At 37.9% G+C, this 17,184-nt stretch overlaps 1 protein-coding gene across 2 annotated transcripts; it reads right to left on the reverse strand.

Moving 5' to 3' along the window:
* Positions 1 to 1,145: 1,145 nt before the first annotated feature.
* SERPINB2 (serpin family B member 2) lies at positions 1,146 to 15,862 on the reverse strand. 2 transcript variants are annotated; one of them, XM_008261378.5, is made up of 8 exons: positions 15,783 to 15,862; positions 11,959 to 12,135; positions 7,896 to 8,015; positions 6,889 to 7,017; positions 6,277 to 6,394; positions 3,488 to 3,630; positions 2,373 to 2,537; positions 1,146 to 2,101 (listed from the first exon to the last, which is right to left on the reverse strand). In XM_008261378.5, exons 2-8 carry the CDS (start codon positions 12,124 to 12,126, stop codon positions 1,691 to 1,693), a joined length of 1,254 nt encoding a protein of 417 aa, XP_008259600.4. In that variant the 5' UTR covers positions 12,127 to 12,135; positions 15,783 to 15,862; the 3' UTR covers positions 1,146 to 1,690.
* Positions 15,863 to 17,184: the final 1,322 nt, after the last annotated feature.

A 17,184-nucleotide genomic window follows, 5' to 3' on the forward strand; every position in this document is an offset into this window, starting at 1 on the left:
AGAACCAGCACCCATATGGGATGCTGGCACTTCAGGCCAGGGCATTAACCGCTGTGCCACAGCGCTGACACTGAAATATGAATTTTTTAACACTCACAACTATTCAGAACGTTAACAACTACCACCTCATTGAGTGAATGATTGAAGTAAACAAAAAATGAATATTCATATAAAAGTAAATAGGACAATGCAGGAAGCGAGGCGCTTAATATCCAAGAATGCATGATTAGAGGAATTAACACTATGATTCGAGTTTTTAAAAACTAATTGAATAATTTTCTCAGATTCTAAGCATATGTTTGACTAGCTGACAGCTTAATTAATGACAAAGAAAATAATTATCATATATTTGTTAAATAATGTGTACATATCATGCAATCACTAATTACATTTAATCATCATATCAATCTTATGAAGAAATGTTTACACTGAAACAAAACCGAAGCAAAGAAAAGGACCAGAGTTAGCTCCTGGCTAGAACACATCCAAATGTTAGAACCAGGATTTGGGTGTGGATAGGTAACATCCTGAGACTACTTCTCCAGCCACCACATTCTACAGGGCCAATCACCCCTGAGTTCCAGAGGTAGTGCTGTGCCTGGTGTCCACTTCCAGGATCTAGCTACACTCTGCAGTCAGACTCTGCTCCCCGTCCAGGCTCCCCACCCTATGACTTGCCATAATTCTCTGGTCTGAAATGATGTTCTTCTTTGGCTCTGTTCCATTCCAAAGCTTTCAGTGCTTTGAAACAAACACCTTTAACAGGAACCAGCTTAAGTTTCCCCTCCTGTCCTTGTACCCAGTCCATCTCTGCTTCTCTGAATTCTCAGATCAATGGCTACAACCTTGTTTCTGTGTCTGGACCAATGAACTTGGAAGTTTGGAAACTGGTTTCTCCAAAGAACTGTGACCTCAACTGTTCTGAATTACTAGGCCTTTGACTATTTTGGAAAAAAAGCTCCAGCCCGTTTTTCTCACAAGCCCATCCCATTCAACCTCAACACTGGATCTTCTGGTAAGAGGGGTAGTTGTCCTCTTGGCTCCTTTATTCTGTCTTGTTTTTTGGGAAGGGAGTTGCCACAAATGGTCTATGACGTGAAACTCCTGGGAATCAAAATATAACAGGTCTTATGACCAACAGTTTTATGGAAACATGTTCATTTATTGTATATTTGTAATTTTACATGAGTTACAAAAACAATATGTAATGCTAGTAATGGACATAACATATTTGCATGTTGTTCAAGCCCTTTCTTCAAGATATTTATTACAGAGGGTATGGAGAAACACCTACTCGTTCATTACAAAAACAAATAAATGTATTTCTTTAGAGAGAAAATTAACTGATCACTTGCTTGTGTAACTATTAGTTACATTGAATAGGTAGTTAATAATTTTAAAAACCCATTATTATATAAAATAATAAATAACAAAAGAAAAGTTAATGCTATAAAATAAAGGAAGAGTAAGAAAGAATAAAATGGACATCATCTTATTCAGGGGATCAAATGATTAGTAGAGGAATCATATTATGGTTGACAGGTGTCTATTTTTGCTTTTATATTTAGTATGTTGAAATTTTTTCAGAAAAACAGAAACATAGAAAAAGTCTCTAAATTTTTGGCACTTGAGATAGCAATTCTGAGGCTTATAGCTCATGCTACAAAATACCGTGTAGAAATGGAGGCTTTCAATTTGAGGGTGAGGAGAATCTGCCCAAAAACAGGATGCTCTTGGCTACTTTGTGCGTGATCAGGAAAAGGAAAGGATGATCTGCCACAAACTGAGGGCCCCCATGACCAGTTCTCCCTGTCATAGTGCCCCCAGTGCCAGCAGTGGCTTCAGTGCCCTCCTCATTAACATCCACTGTTGCTTGATGGAACACTTCAGAGAGAAACAGATCATCTTTTTCCGACATTCCTTGGAAATTGGCCTGGCCCTTGTTGAAGGCATCCTCCATGCCCATGCTTCTCAGAATGGATTTGAGTTCATAACGCTCTTCTAATTTGAACTGGGGGAGATATACTTCAACATCATCTTCAGCCATTGTGTCTTTGCTGGTCCATTTTTGCAGTTTGTCATAGGTGATTGCACTTTCCAACTGCAAAGCAAAGCAAAAGTCAAAGTTGGTGTTAGAAATCTAATGTTAAAAATCATAGACTTTATTGTGGGTAATATAAAAATTTAATAGAGTGGCCAAATTTTTGCAAGAAGTTAACATGTATGATGTATCCTTAATGAAATTTTGAGATATGCCACATTTACTATTCACTGAATAACATTTCTGTAGGAAAGCATAGAGTATTTTCTAAGATGTAGATGTTCATCTCTTGAATGATATGTTTGAAACAGTTGAAGTGGGAATGCCTTACCAGCTCCAACCCAGTGCTAGCATCAGCAAATTCGTCTGGAAGCAACAGGAACATGCTGACATTTCCAGCATATGGGAGCTCAAGAATCTGAGCCTTTAGGTCTTGTATGTATCCAATGTTCAGCTTTTCACGCAAGTACATCATTTGTACAGGTTTTCTCTCAGTCTGAAATCATTAAAAAGTAAAATATGAAAGTCAAGTCTAAGAGGTCAAGAGATTTGCAATGGGGCCAGCTCTGTGATACAGCGGGCTAAGCCTCCTCCTGCAGCAGGAGCAACCCATTTGGCGGCTGGTTCCAGTCCCAGCTGCTCCACTTCTGATCTAGCTACTGGCTAATGCACCTGGGAAGGCAGCAGAAAATGGCCCAAGTGTTTGAGCCCCTGCCACTTATGAGGGAAGACCCAGATGAGGCATTTTGTTTGCTCCTGGCTTTGGCTTGGCCCAGACCTGGCTGCTGTGAACATTTCGGAAGTGACCCAGCAAATGGAAGTTTCTCTCTCTCTCTCTCTCTCTGCCTTTCAAATAAACAGGTAAATCTTTTTTAAAAGAAAGATATTTACAACTATACAATAAATAGATTCAGAATTAGTGTTGAAGAAATGTATTTTTTAAATCAACAAATTAAATTATTTGTATACCCTTATAGAGGGTACTCTGTCTTAATAGCCTTTTCAAGCTTATATCCTTTGTTTAGTAACACACCACAATAACAAGAACAACACAAAAACATTTGTTCAGTACCAGTCATGGGCCAAGAGCTTATAAATCTCACTGAATGCTTGCAAGAAATTTTTGAATTGGACATTAGCTTAGTTTTGTAGAAAAGACGTGGAATGCATGGAAGATGAGTTAGGTCTTAGCAGATAAGTGACATATCCAATATTTGAGTCCAGGCACCCATCAATATAAAGCCTGTGGTCTTCAGCTCTACTCACACAGCCTTTTGGGAAACCATTGAATGCTACTTGGTAGCTTGAAAGTCAATGCCTAGCACATATAACTTGTGACCTAGCAAGTCATCTGGAAGTATCAGTAAATGAGCTCTAATTTTTTGTTCCCATCTTGTCTAAGGTCCTAAAATATATATTTAGACAATGCATCTTCTTTTCTCATACCAAGTTCACACGGAAAGGATAAAGCCCATTCAGCTTCTTCTCAAAGGGAGTTTTCCACTTTCCTTTGAAGTAGACAGCATTCACCAGGACCATCCTGGTCTCTCCATCTATAGAACCTTCAGGTAACAGATTTGGGATTTTGCCTGCAGAAAACATAACATCGACTAAGATTTCACATTCACAAACTACGAAGTTATGACAACTTGGATCTTTCCATTAAGCTTCATACTCGATGTCCACATTTGTCAAACCCTGCAGGGATGATGATCTTCAAGATCAAGTTTTTCTCTAGATATAGAGCTTAAGTAAAATGGGAACGCATTTCTCAGGTTTGCAAAATTCAAGAGAAAATGAAGAAAGCTTTAAATTTAGGATATCAAATTGGGAAGGGAGATTTTCATTTCCTTTTTATACTGCTTTCTCAAAGTTTTGCTGTGGTATGAACGTTATTTGAGCAGAAGGAAATGAAAGTCTCTTAAGGAGCGTAACGGTACATCACTTAGTTGTCCTAATATAGCTCATACAATCTGTGGATTTAACCAACTTTTTCATCCAAAATGAATAAATTCATCAAAATCTAAATTCTGTAAATCTTTCTTAGGTGTAGGCTAAACCTAAGCTTTTGGGCAATGAAGCTGGTTGATTTACAGCCATTCAACATTGTGTTTAAGAAAAACACAATTCACATTGTTCTTTAAAGGAAACAAAGCTCTCAAGTGTATTTTTAATTTTCTTTCCTGCTTTCACTTCACTTATGTTTATTTAATATTCACTTTTCCTGCTTTCTCTGTTTCAGTGATTTGGAAATATTTTAGATTAGTAATTTAACAACCCTTAATGGAAATGAAAAATCAAAATCAACTACTTTTAGATAAACAAAAAAAATTTTTATCATTCCAAAAACCTTAGTTTCTATTTATTTGCTACTGTGAAAACAAAAGACATGGAATTAAGATACTGAACTATTTCTTGAAATATTGTGTTATGCATAAATGTCAAATGGAAACACTTATTTCTCATTGTTATCAAAATATTTAAACATGTAATTGAAAAATTCTGGAGTTAGACTATGGATCAGAAGAAGAGGTAACCACAGTCAGTGACTGAAAAGTGGGAATCTTGCCTGAGCCAACTAACCTCTTGGGGGTGAAGAGTCCATAGTAATAACATGGTTAGGTTGGACAGATGTTGTCTAAGGATGCTTTCAACCATAACAGCTTATAAATTTTGCATCCAAATAACAACAATTTTACATCCAAAATAACATATTCCCCCCAACCTTTAGATACTAATTTCATGTAATTATCCAACATTTCTTTCAGAAACATGAAGGATTTAAATTGCTAACCACGGTCAGTGTTACCATCTGTGGGAACATAGAAGTGTGGCATACTGGCTCAACATACAGCATAATGGCTTGATCCTATGTCTGGGTGGAAAGGCAAAACAAACTAAAATAATTTTATAATAGTTTTCTATGTATGATAAACATGAACATGAGTCATGAAACTTAAGAAGTAACAGACGAATGGAAAAGAGAAATTATCAGGAAGTGAGTGGTTGGGAGACACTTCTAGGAAGAGGTGGGACTTTGATTGCTGCATAAATTAAATCCTGTAGTATTAGAGGTAGCAATGAGTATGTTGCATTTGTGGGAGTCCAAGGATCCTGCTGTAAAGTGCAGTCTTCCAGATTATTGAGAACATCAAAAGTTGAGGTGAAGCATGAGAATTTCTCTTGAGGACAATAGGACGTCGCTGAGTCTTGTTTTTAGGGTGAGAATGGCATAACAAACCAGCTACTTCACCTTTTTGGTCACCACCTTCTTAGACCAAACTCCATTAACCTAATCAAGAGATCAGTTCTTTCATTTATGGACCTTTGCATATCCTGCATACCCGGTCTGTAACACCTTCCCCAGGTACCATGGATGGCTTCTGCCCAGACAGTTTCAGTTCACCTTCCCAATCAAAACTCAAGCATTTTAAAAATTCTAGTCAAATACTTTTTTTATGTGTTCCAATGTAATACCTTGAACTGCCCCATGAAAGCACTTATCACTATGTAACAACTGCAAATTTCATTGAATGTCTTCCCAAGATGGAAAATTCTATGGTGGTAAGGGATTCCATTTATGTTTTCATCTCCACTACAGTGCCTGGGACATGGCTCAAGGTGGATGAATATTTGGTAACTGATGAATGAGTTCAACAAGAATGGATGAGTTCAACAAGAATGGATGGATCATTTAATTAAATTAAATGTGAAAATATGAAGGGAGGCAAGAACCTATGAAAAAATTAAGGGCATGAGTTAAAATGGTAGAAGAGGCTTAGAAAATCAAGGACAGATGAAGAGACAAAACAAAATACAATGTATTAACTTTGAATGGTGAAAGAGAAGAAAGAATTAGAATATTTTATGGTACTTTCCTCCTGCATTGCAAATTGCACATTTGCTCATCTTGGGCTCAAGCATGTTTTTCTTTCTATTGCTCCACAGTGGACATAGAGTCACAATTATTTCCTACATTTTGAAACATCTACCTTTCATATTCTTTTTGAAGGTAATACACAATATCAAAATATTTAAGTCCAGCGCATGCATTTTCTGTTAGTGAACCTTGGTTATTTTTTTCTCAATTAAAACACCACTCAGATAAATGAAAATAAACTTACATTAACAAAACTAAAGTTTAATAAATCATAAGGGAGTAATGGCCTAGTTCAAGGATTGTTTTAAAAGATCAGTTTTCTAAGTGGAAAGAAGGGAAGATTTAATGATTTTACCTTTGGTTTGAGTGTTGACCCAGGAATTAATTTTTTTTCTGGCTTCTTCTGCACATTCCAAGAAGTCTACTGCCTGGGGTTCTGTGGAGTAGTATTTCTTAGAAAGTTTCATGTATTCCTTTAAAGCAAGAGAGCGCCAAATGTTACAAAGAACAGATTGCAAACAAGCTATAGTGTAACTGCAAATTATGGGCTGCCCTTAAAGACTGGAGGCCTGTGGTAGGGGTTGGAGTTGGGTAGGGGTGCTGAAGGAGGAAATAGTAGAGATTACACGTTCTCCATCAACTTCCTTCCCCACACTCCAGCCCCAATTCCATCTGCCTTCTCGTATTCTTTGCATTACAGACCCTAAATTAGAGAAATTTGGCTTAGGGGATAGAAGTGCTGGAAGGCAGTTTGTTGTCCAGATTTCTAACTCTATAACTGAGACATTTATACTAGGAAGTGAACAACATACAGAAAGAACAAAAGGGACACTAGTTAGGGGAGGGCCGGCCTTGGGAAACCTGTATCAGATTCTGACTTTACTTGTACAAACTGTACAGAATTATTTTGTAAATGGCCTGATTGCTGGTTTGGGGTGCAGCCATTTCAATTACAGGTGCCACTTACGTCCTTGAACCTCGCAGACTTCTCTCCAAACAGCTTGTTGGCACTTTCCAATAGATAATCCCCTGTGGATTTGTTGATTGCAGAGCTCAGAGAGTTGAAGGAGGAATGGATTGTGTCTCTGACTTGTGCCTTAAATAGAAGGAAAGAATTATCTTTTTATGATGAAGAACTACTAAAAAAGATATTTCTTAAGCAATGACATATTTCTTCAACATAACAATAAATGCTGTATTAATGCATGCTTTTTTCTGGTTCCCTAGAAAAACCTTTGAGAAAGTGATCTTGATAAGGATGTGGAGAATTATAACTAACAATATAAGTTTTAATTTGTTCCAAATTTTACGTGTCTGTGCACTGTATTTAGCCAGGAAGTAGACAACAGTCCTAGAAGAAAGGTAAGTTCTTCTATAGTTCCTTAATTTAAGGTAACTAAGTAATTTTAGCTTATTTATAAGTTTAATAAGTATTAAGGATCTAATGTACAGGGGAGAGGATTATGGATTAAAATTCCATATTGTTTATTTGAAATTTTCAAGGAGAGTATATTTTGTGTCCTTACCACCACCTCCCATGACCAAATAACTAGTTGTGGTCATGAAGTGTTAATTAATGTTCATTAATTAATGTTAATTAGTGTTAATTAATGTTCATTCCTCAATTATTTGTCACTTCATAACCTCTCAACTTTGGAAATCCTCATCCATGAATGTGTGACCTAGGGGTGTCTGCCATGGTTTTAGAATACATTTACCCAACTAACATCAGAGGGGCGTGATAGAATTTAGGATTAGCCTTGGCCTCAAGTCATGTAGTCCAGATTCCCCTGGCTCTTCCGTCTGTTAGCGGTATGACCTTAGGATATTTACTTAATGACACAGAATCGTAGTTTTCTTTCTGTGAATGGGAAAGTGGTACTAGGTTCCTTTCCAGTCTAACACTGTGGTATTTAAGACAAGAGGATTCTAGAAATGACTTTTAAAATAAATGTGAAGAAATGAGTCAAATACCTGCAAAATAGCACTGGGATAAGGACCCTTCTGGACCTGCTGCGTGAATTCACAACCAGCAAAGTTCTCTGGGGTCGCTGGGGTGACATCACGACCTCCAACTTGCTTAAACTGAAGCACCTGTAGTGGGAATGAGAGAGAATGATTGCACTTTCCTGCTGAATTACGTAACATTTAAGACCAATGGCTGTCAAATACCTCTAAGTAGACCTTTAACTAGTGCCCCACATTAATTCCCTTTACAAGAACCTTCAAGAAGTATTTTCATACCAATTCATATCAGTAATTTTAGAAAGCATTTTAATGTTATGAGATGATTTATAACTCATTCCCTAAATTATCTTTTAGTCCATGTATCATCTTGAAACAATACTATTATTTTGAAAAAAAACAAAAGCAATAAGGTCAAGTCAGAACCTTCTAGATCTCTGTCTTTTCAGCAGGCTTATATACAAAATACATTTCCAGCCTATCTAAAACTATCAGCCAAAGTCAACTTAAGCATAAAATTTGGTCACTTTATATGCACAAGACTAGCCTAAAATATTTACACATGCCGTATTCACACAAAGAAATCAATGTCCATTTGTAGGAACAGATTACAGGGGAGAAGTGATCAAAACATGAATCTCTACTCAAACGTGGGCAGTTCCAGACAACACAGTGAAGCAGGTGGAAAGACTGCCCCTGGGAAGCTGCCTCAGTCTCATCCCCCAATTCACACACACCAAGCATTGTTGCCTGCTGGACACTGCCACATCCACTCCACCCAGATATTTGCGGAATCCAGGGGGCACTGCAGAACCCTCCTCGGGGCCAAGGGTAAGGAGGGAATGATTTAAGTCAGTTGGTGTTAGGGCCTGCTAAGGCAGAGGCAGTCTTGGCCAGTCAGTTGGTGGTTTCTGGTCTGAAGGGAAAGGGTTGGGATTTGTGAGGCTTTTCCCTGCTCTTCAAGGCATACATCAAGAATCAGCCCTTAAGGCATGCGGATCTGGCTGAAGAGCCCATGAGAGTATTTCAGGCATGGAAAGCAAAGACACTCTGGCAAAAAAAATAAAATAAAATTAAATTAAATTTAAAAAATGACCTAAATGAAAGATCTCTGTGAGTGAGATCCCACTAGAAAGAACGGGCCATCAAAGAAGGAGGTACCTTTCTCTGAAGGGAGGAGAGAACTTCCACTTTGACTATGGCGTTGTCTAAATATGATCAGAGTTGGCGAACTCAAGAGGCTTCCATAGCCTTGGCAGCTCATGACAAGACCCTCGGGTGATTACTGACGTCGTAAATAAGAGTGTTTATTGTTAAATCAACAACAGGAGTGCACTTACTCCCCAGGTAGGATCTCTGTCCTTAATGTGTTCTATTATGTGAATTAACAGTATAACTAGTACTCAAACAGTACTTTATACTTTGTGTTTCTGTGTGGGTGCAAACTGTTGAAATCTTTATTTAGTATATACTAAGTTGATCTTCTGTATATAAAGATAAATGAAAGTGAATCTTGATGAAGAATGGGATAGGAGAGGGAGTGGGAGATGGGATGGTTTTGAGTTGGAGGGTGGTTATAGGGGGAAAACCGATATAATCCAAAAGTTGTATTTTGGAAATTTGTATTTATTTAATATAAAAGTTAAAAAAAAAAACAAAGTAAAAAAAAAGAATCCTGCCTAATACTCTATGAAACGAAGTGGTTCCACTCTGCTCACATACAAGCAAAGAATATTTTCTATAAAACTTCTCTGTTTTTCCTCCCTTCCTAGAAAACTGACCCTTAAGTCAGCACCCCAGGACTGACTCCATTGCAAAAACTCCTTTGGGAAAGTGTCTCTGCAAGAATGGAGAAGTTGAGGGGACCCTGGGCCATGCTGAGGCCACAGAGAAAATAGCAAGGCAGGCAGGGACAATGTCCAAACCAAAAAATATATATCAACAGCAACAACAAAAGCTAGCAAAAGTATTCCTTGCCAGCACACTAATTTCATATGCCCTGTGCTCTCTAGGACCGTATGCCTTCTGTTTAGTCCTTTCTTTCACCACAACTACACTTAAACTGCTTCTCACAGCTACACCAATTCCCAACCACGTGCCCCTTCTGGTCCAAATTTCCTGATCTGTGAAATGAGTATAATAGTCATAGCACCTACATCAAAGGATTCCGTATTATGCAAGTAAACTATTCAAAGGTTCTCATAAAGGTGGCCACTAGTAAGTGCTTTACACGCTATCTCTGATCTTCACAGCCATCTGGAAATTTCTGAATTTTTATTTGCCTTTTATAGATGAGAACACTGAGGCTCAGGGGATTTGTATACCTTCATCCACATGCTTAGTAAGCGGCACGGCCATGACTCAAACACAGAAGGGTCTGTACCCAATGCCCATGCATCTTCCTCCCATCCAAGAAACTTCTCTTTATCTTTAGTTGGAAAGCAATCAAATTCATATTTGAAATGTAAAATGTGTATATAGTCCTAAGGAGTTCAAGCCCTTTCTGGAAACAGAGATCAGTCTTGTGTCCAGAGTAATCAGTAAATTAATTTGTCTATGGTATAAAAATCAAAGTCTTTACTTTAATAACACATAGCACTTCCTTTAGCATTTGCCTCAAAATTCATTGCTCTGGTTCCTTTAAAAAATTAAGACTCACATGTTTCCTAAAGTTTTCAATGCAGCTCACTACATTTTTTTTTAAGACAGAGAAGATAAAGGGGAAGGAATGTTGCAAAAGACTGCTGGTATCAGGGTTGAGCAATTGAGTTTTGCTGTAAGCTTCAGTGTTCAAACAGGCACCAGCACACAGTGTAATTCATCCATCCCTGTCCTCCTGCAGTGAGATTGGCCAACATTCTCTCTTCGAAACTTCAGAACTCAAAGAAGGCCAACCTTAAATGGTCACTATGTCTCTAGGAAGGTCAGATTTATACTCAGATAAAATTCTCATGGGAAACGGAAAAAGCCAGCGGCATTTTGGTGTGACTGAAAGCACACTACAGCTTTGTTCTTAAAGCATTCGATTTTAGTGTGTGTATGTATGGGTATGTGAAGGAATTTTAATTACATGATGACCATGTCTAGGTCATTGACCTAAGAAACTGCAGGATAATGATAATTTTACAGGTGCAAAAAGAATCTCTGAGGAATATTGCAGTGTGCAATTGCAGAATTTCAACCCAATTTCAAGCCCCTAGTGGAAAGAGCACCCTAAATGAAGCTCTCCAAAGTAGGAAAGATGGAAGGAAGGAAGGAAGGAAGGAAGGAAGGAAGGAAGGAAGGAAGGAAGGAAGGAAGGAAGGGAGGGAGGGAGGGAGGGAGGGAGGGAGGAAGGAAGGAAGGAAGGAAGAGAGAGAGTCAGTGAGGGGAGGAGACCTGGATGCAGAAATACCTCAAATGCTACCCTGCACCCTGTCCAGCTTGATTCTGAAGACTGGCCACACATAATGCTGGGCCCCACCTTGTGGATGTGACCTTACATGCTTGATGGATAGAGGTTCTCTAAAGTGGTATCTAGTCGTGTATCTCTGAATATGGTAACCACAGTTCTAGTACATTGTTTCTCCTTGTCACCCTCTCTAAAACCATTAGGGAAAATTCTTTATATGGATGGGAAACAAACACAACAGGTGGCAGAATGATGGAGAGTCTGAGTTAGGAGGTAAGAAATGGTGCTGACTTCATCACACTTGCCACTGTTCTCATCTATAAAATGACATTTGTCTTAAAACCAAAAGAGATAATGTGATGCAGAACACTAACTTTGGGAAGTTTGAACATTATGGATGAGTATATTATTAAAATATAAGAAGATGTCATTGCAATTAATTCTACCCTTTCAGGAGAATACACTCCAATGTGTCTTCTGTGATCTACAATTGAGTGTTTTCATGGTGGCTGTTTTGCAAATTTGAGTCTAAGAAATCCATGTTAAAACAGTTTGTGTCTTATTAGCATGTGATGATCACTACCTTCTTATAGTTAACACAAGCTGGACATAAAACAAAAGGAATCCCACAATTCCATTCCAAAATCATCTGTCCTAACGTTGAGAATAACACAGACTTGCCTTGGCCATCTGGTCTTCAGTGCTGCCCCTGGAACCCAGGTAGACCATGGCCATGGTGGATGAGATACTCCATGGAGAGAAGAAGAGGTTCTGGGTGGGGTTTGCTTTTGCCAGATGCTTGAAGAAATTGAGGGCAAAAATTGTGTTCGCAACATAAAGATCTTCCATTGTATCAACCTAGAGGGAAAGCAATAAAAGAAATCTTGGATGAGTTCAGTAGAGTAGGACAAGCTATACTCTGCCCAGGTAGGGTTTCCTTCCCTGTTCTCCCCATGGAACAAAGAAAGCAGGGACAGCTTCATGCTCCTGAGACCTGTTCAGTCACAAAGCTCTCAGGCTTGAATTTGAAATTCTCAATATTTTAAACAATATTTTAACAAGGGCTTCCATGTTTTCGTTTTGCATGCTGTAAATCACATAGCCAATCCTGAGGTATAGAGATAAGTTCAATGATAAGCATTGACACTTTATGTCACTGCAAATATGAAAATGGCAACAGCACTAACAATAGTGTTTATTGAGTTCTTATTGTCTAACGGTTGCTGACATAAACACTTTAGCTTTACTAACCATTTTATATTCACTAAACCCAGTGAGTAAGGCACTGCTATCTCTGTTTTACAAAGGAAGAGACAGTTGTATAGAAAGATTCAAGAAAGAGATCATTGCCACTCAGCTGTAAGGTGTAGGAGTAGGAACTGAAGACAGGTAAGCAGCCTCTGGGGTCAGGCTTGCAATCTCTTGCTGCACCCGTAACTACACTGCAAACACCCACATATAGTATAATCCCACACACACACAGGAAAGCGCACACTAATTCACTTATTCAGATGTGTGCCACATGCATGCCTATTCTTGTCAGCTCCAGGTGAGACAAACAATCTTTTCAGCTCTCTGCTTATAGAAGTCACTCAGACTCATTGTTTCAGGGTTGGTACTTTCGCTCAGCCTCTACTCATGCCTTTTCCATACCACAAATACCACAGACTTGCTACATACAAAGTACTTCCTGTGCTAGTGAATTCATTCATGGGAATACTGGAAGGGATTCTTTCTCTGACACAATCCCCAGTGGGGAAATCAATTCCAGGCAAGAACACAAAGATAATCTAAGGTAGATGAAACATACATGTATACCCAGTTTATCAACCTCCAGAAAATAAATGACAGACATGTCTACCACAACCAAAGGCTATGTATAAAGGTGAATCTTTGGACACACTCAAGGTGTGTGTGCGTGTGTCTGTCCTCATGGTACTGGCAAATGATCATTTTTCCAACTGTTTTGCCTTCCTCATGGCTTAAAACACACCCTATAATTATAAAAGTACACCAAACAACACTGACAGTCATCCCTCTGTGACAATGGTTTCCAGAATGGGGGAAGAGCTGGGAAAGTTGTCTGGTTGCCTACAGTGGCCTCATACAGTAGACCTTGTTTCTCGACCATGTGGGTGTCTTGTGTAAACCCTTACTTCTTAAAATACTTTTCTTAAGGAAGTTATTGGAATTTGTATCAAAATTTCTCATTTGAAACACAACTCAACTGAATTCTATCAAGACAATAATAGTAAATTGAATAAAATGCATTCCTGCAACTCTCACCTCCTTTTTGCCCTCATTTAATCTTTGTAGGAACAGTGCAAAGGAGGTATGATTATCTCTATTTTATAGATAATATTCTGATGCACCTAAGTGTTAAATAACTTATACAAGGTCACACAGCTCCTATGTATAGTGCAGGCATTCAAGCTCACATCACATTTTGGAAGCCCACTTTTTCCCACGTCCCTACACTTGCTTGTGTATATCCTCACTACAGTATGTAAGAATTTGAGCAAGTTACAGCTTCAGAAATGTCAGAAAGGGGAAATACAAGAGGACAGTAGCCAGTAAGTAATGCTGTAATAGGCTTATTAAGTTAAAAACAAGTTACTGTTTTTTTTCTTTTCTTCCTGACTTCATCAGAGAAACTAGATTCATTAAGGTAGTTCAGAAACTCCTTTCTTCTACCAACTTAAAATTGTTTTTATAAATAGACTTGTTGTATAGGTTTTAAAAATAGATTGTCTCAGTACTATTTGGAAACAAGCTAAAGGGTATAAAATATTTCTCTATACTTGTGTGGAAATATAAGTCAGAAAAGTAAATTGAAACTTCTGCATCTAATTCTAATAATCTGCATTGTCAGTCACTTTGACATGACAAAATTTAAATGTCAACACAAATTATTAGAAGGGCTTTTTAAAGTTAGGGTTTCAGGTAACTTGAAAAAGAAAAAAAAATTCAAGTTAAACAATGAAATTGTCCCACATGAACTTACTTCTTTTAAAAATAGTCTGAATTTATTTTTTTAAATGAAGTACTATTAATCACACTTAACATAAAAATGGCATTTGGTGCCTCTAGCGCAGTTAAAAGTTCCTTTCAATACCTTTGTTTAATTTGCATAATGATTTTTCCAGTAAACTTGGTAATTCCTATTAGATGAATGAAAACACGAAGCTGGAGATGGCACTGCTATCTTAGTTAACTAGTTAGTCTCAGAACCTAGGCTGGATCCTAGCCTTCAACACCAAGTCTAGTGCTTTTTCTACCAACTTTTCAAACAAAGTATGAGATGTTCACAATTTTAGAAAGCTATGAAGGTACTTTCTGACCATTAGACAAGTCCATGCCTTGTGTTTGGATAAGAATCTGTCAAAACAATGGGAAATTGAAGTCAGGGGATGACGTCAAATAATTGTCAGATCAGATACACATTTGTTGTGAATTCCTTAACATGATAGTAAGTTACACAATTTCAGCATGTCCCTAATTGATGTATAACACTTTAATATCCTTGAGATAAATGAATAGAAAACATAGGCGGGGCTAGGCTTCTGATGTGGTATTGGTTCCTGCAATACAAGTTGACGAATGCAATACTGAAACTTGGCACAGGCAATGAAACACTGGGGAGGTGCCACTGGGCACACAACCACAGTCCATCTTCTCACTGTCCCTGGTTCTTAGATTGGGGCTTACTGTCACATTTAAAGCAATTCCATTTCTGTAACTACACAGTGCAAATATCTTGAAATTGATCACAAAAATCAGCAAGAACAAAGATGAAACAATAGTTTCAAAGAAACTCATTAAAAACTGCCACAATTTTCTCCACAAAGTTAAAAGCAGTTTCTTTTAGTTGCTGACACACATAATGATTAAGTGTCTCTATACAGCACATTAAAATCACTTACTGAGCTGTACTTCAGTCAGTTCAAGCAGAAGTGAAGCTGATTTTCCTCTCATTAAACTGACCCATTATCCAACTGAATACATGAATGCATTCTTGTACTCGATTGACCCAACCCAAGTTTGCTTCCTAATTTATGCAGTTTCTGGTTGTTCATTTTAAATGACAATTGAGATTTTTTTCCTTTTATTTATAGAAAAATTATAAGTTACTTTAAATTGCTTAAATGGAAATATTTTAATTTATGTAACTATCTCCACGAAATTCAGTGTCAGAATGGCAACTAAGATTATGTATATTCTAACATTTTTGTAACACCGACACCTTGAATGAACACACATTTTGGCTTGGTTAATGGCATAGAGGTATTTGCTCACTTCTGAGATTCACAATTACATTTTACCACACATTTAGTTTTACCTCGAACTAAAATATTTGCAGTAAACTACTAAACAAGAAAACACCATTCAAGTTCTACTAACCCCCTACAAACACCTCACGTCTTAATTTTCTATATAATGTTAATACCAGCATGAAAGAAGAACAAAAAATAAAGCCACATTTTCCATAGAGATGGCTGAAATACCTTGTGATTCTCTGGGTTGCTGTCTGACTGGAAATGCTCCTCTGAGAGTTGTTACAGCCCTGACATGGTAATGACTGCTTTTATAACACTGTGCCCCTCCCACACAGCACTTTTTTCTCTCTCTTTTTAATCTGTATCCTTTGAGTGATTCAACAGTTTACTCAGAAGGACATCATTAGAGTAGAAATGATTGTCTGTAAAGGCACAGTTTGGGAAATACACTGGGCAGATGACTTCACCTAGAAACTTGAGAATTTGGAAATGAGATCTACACATGCTTGTCAAAATGAACTAAAACCTATCAGCCCCAGTCTCAAGTCTTCCTGCTCCAACTGCATTCAATGATAGTATCAGATTCCAGCATGGTCCTTGTACCTGTGCACAGCCGCAGCCCCTGGGCTGAAGGGAACTTATAAAGCCAATGAGTTAAACTCTGGTTCCTCTTCATATCTTATAAATCTTTTGCCTTTTAAAGACAATGAGAGCCTTCTTGTTTTGAAGCATGCAGATCCAAGTGACCCTTTGGGCATGGGAATGAAATGAAATCCACTGTTTCTGTTTCTTACAAATTCTCTATTTCAAAATATCCTATATTTTCTCTAGTTATAATATCGTAAGCAATTCTGGGTTCCATCTTAATCTCCTGTCAAAAACCACAACGGAAGAGTTTCTCATTTGCCCTGATTAGAACATAGATCCTATCTCAAACGGTACTAATTCACTTTTTACTTTAAGTTGATTTATAATTCTAGACAAATAACACATGTTGATTGGAAATGTCAAAACCATGACAGAGAAAATCACTAGACTTTTAGGTACAAGCAATGTAATTTGGAGATAAAATTAAACAAGAGATATCCCTAACTAAATATAACCATAAGAAGACATTCATGTGGTTAATGCTCATTGGAATGTGTCTTTGAAACATCATAAAACCGCCTCTATTCTCTTTACTTTTACACACAGGTAATTTCCAAGGTTGAGTTAAGAGAGGAAGGAAAGACACCGTGTTTCTTCTGGACTGTGCAGCAGGCTGGGTACCCAATCCTGGAGAACTAAACTGACAGTCGGAGTTGTCGGTTAAGCCAACACAGTGGATTGGGGCCCTGCCTGAACTTCTCAGCACGCTGTGGTCCACAGCACTGGATTGATTCTTACTTTGTCTCACAGTTGTGAGACTCTGGTCACAAAGGAGTTGGTGACTTAATGAAATCCCTTGTTCTTTTTAGAGAAATAGAGGTATAGGCACATCTTTGATAATCTGTGTTGAGCAGTAAAAAACTACATTATTTTGTGTATTTATTGCTAGATGATCTTAAGCCACGTATAGAAAACCTGGAAGCTCACTCCCAACAATGACCTTTCAAACCACTCAATTGTTCTTTGGATTGAAGGAAAGTTT

The sequence above is a fragment of the Oryctolagus cuniculus genome, chromosome 10 (genome assembly GCF_051225735.1).
Source record: "Oryctolagus cuniculus isolate XC-2025 breed Fujian yellow rabbit chromosome 10, ASM5122573v1, whole genome shotgun sequence".
NCBI lineage: Eukaryota > Metazoa > Chordata > Mammalia > Lagomorpha > Leporidae > Oryctolagus > Oryctolagus cuniculus.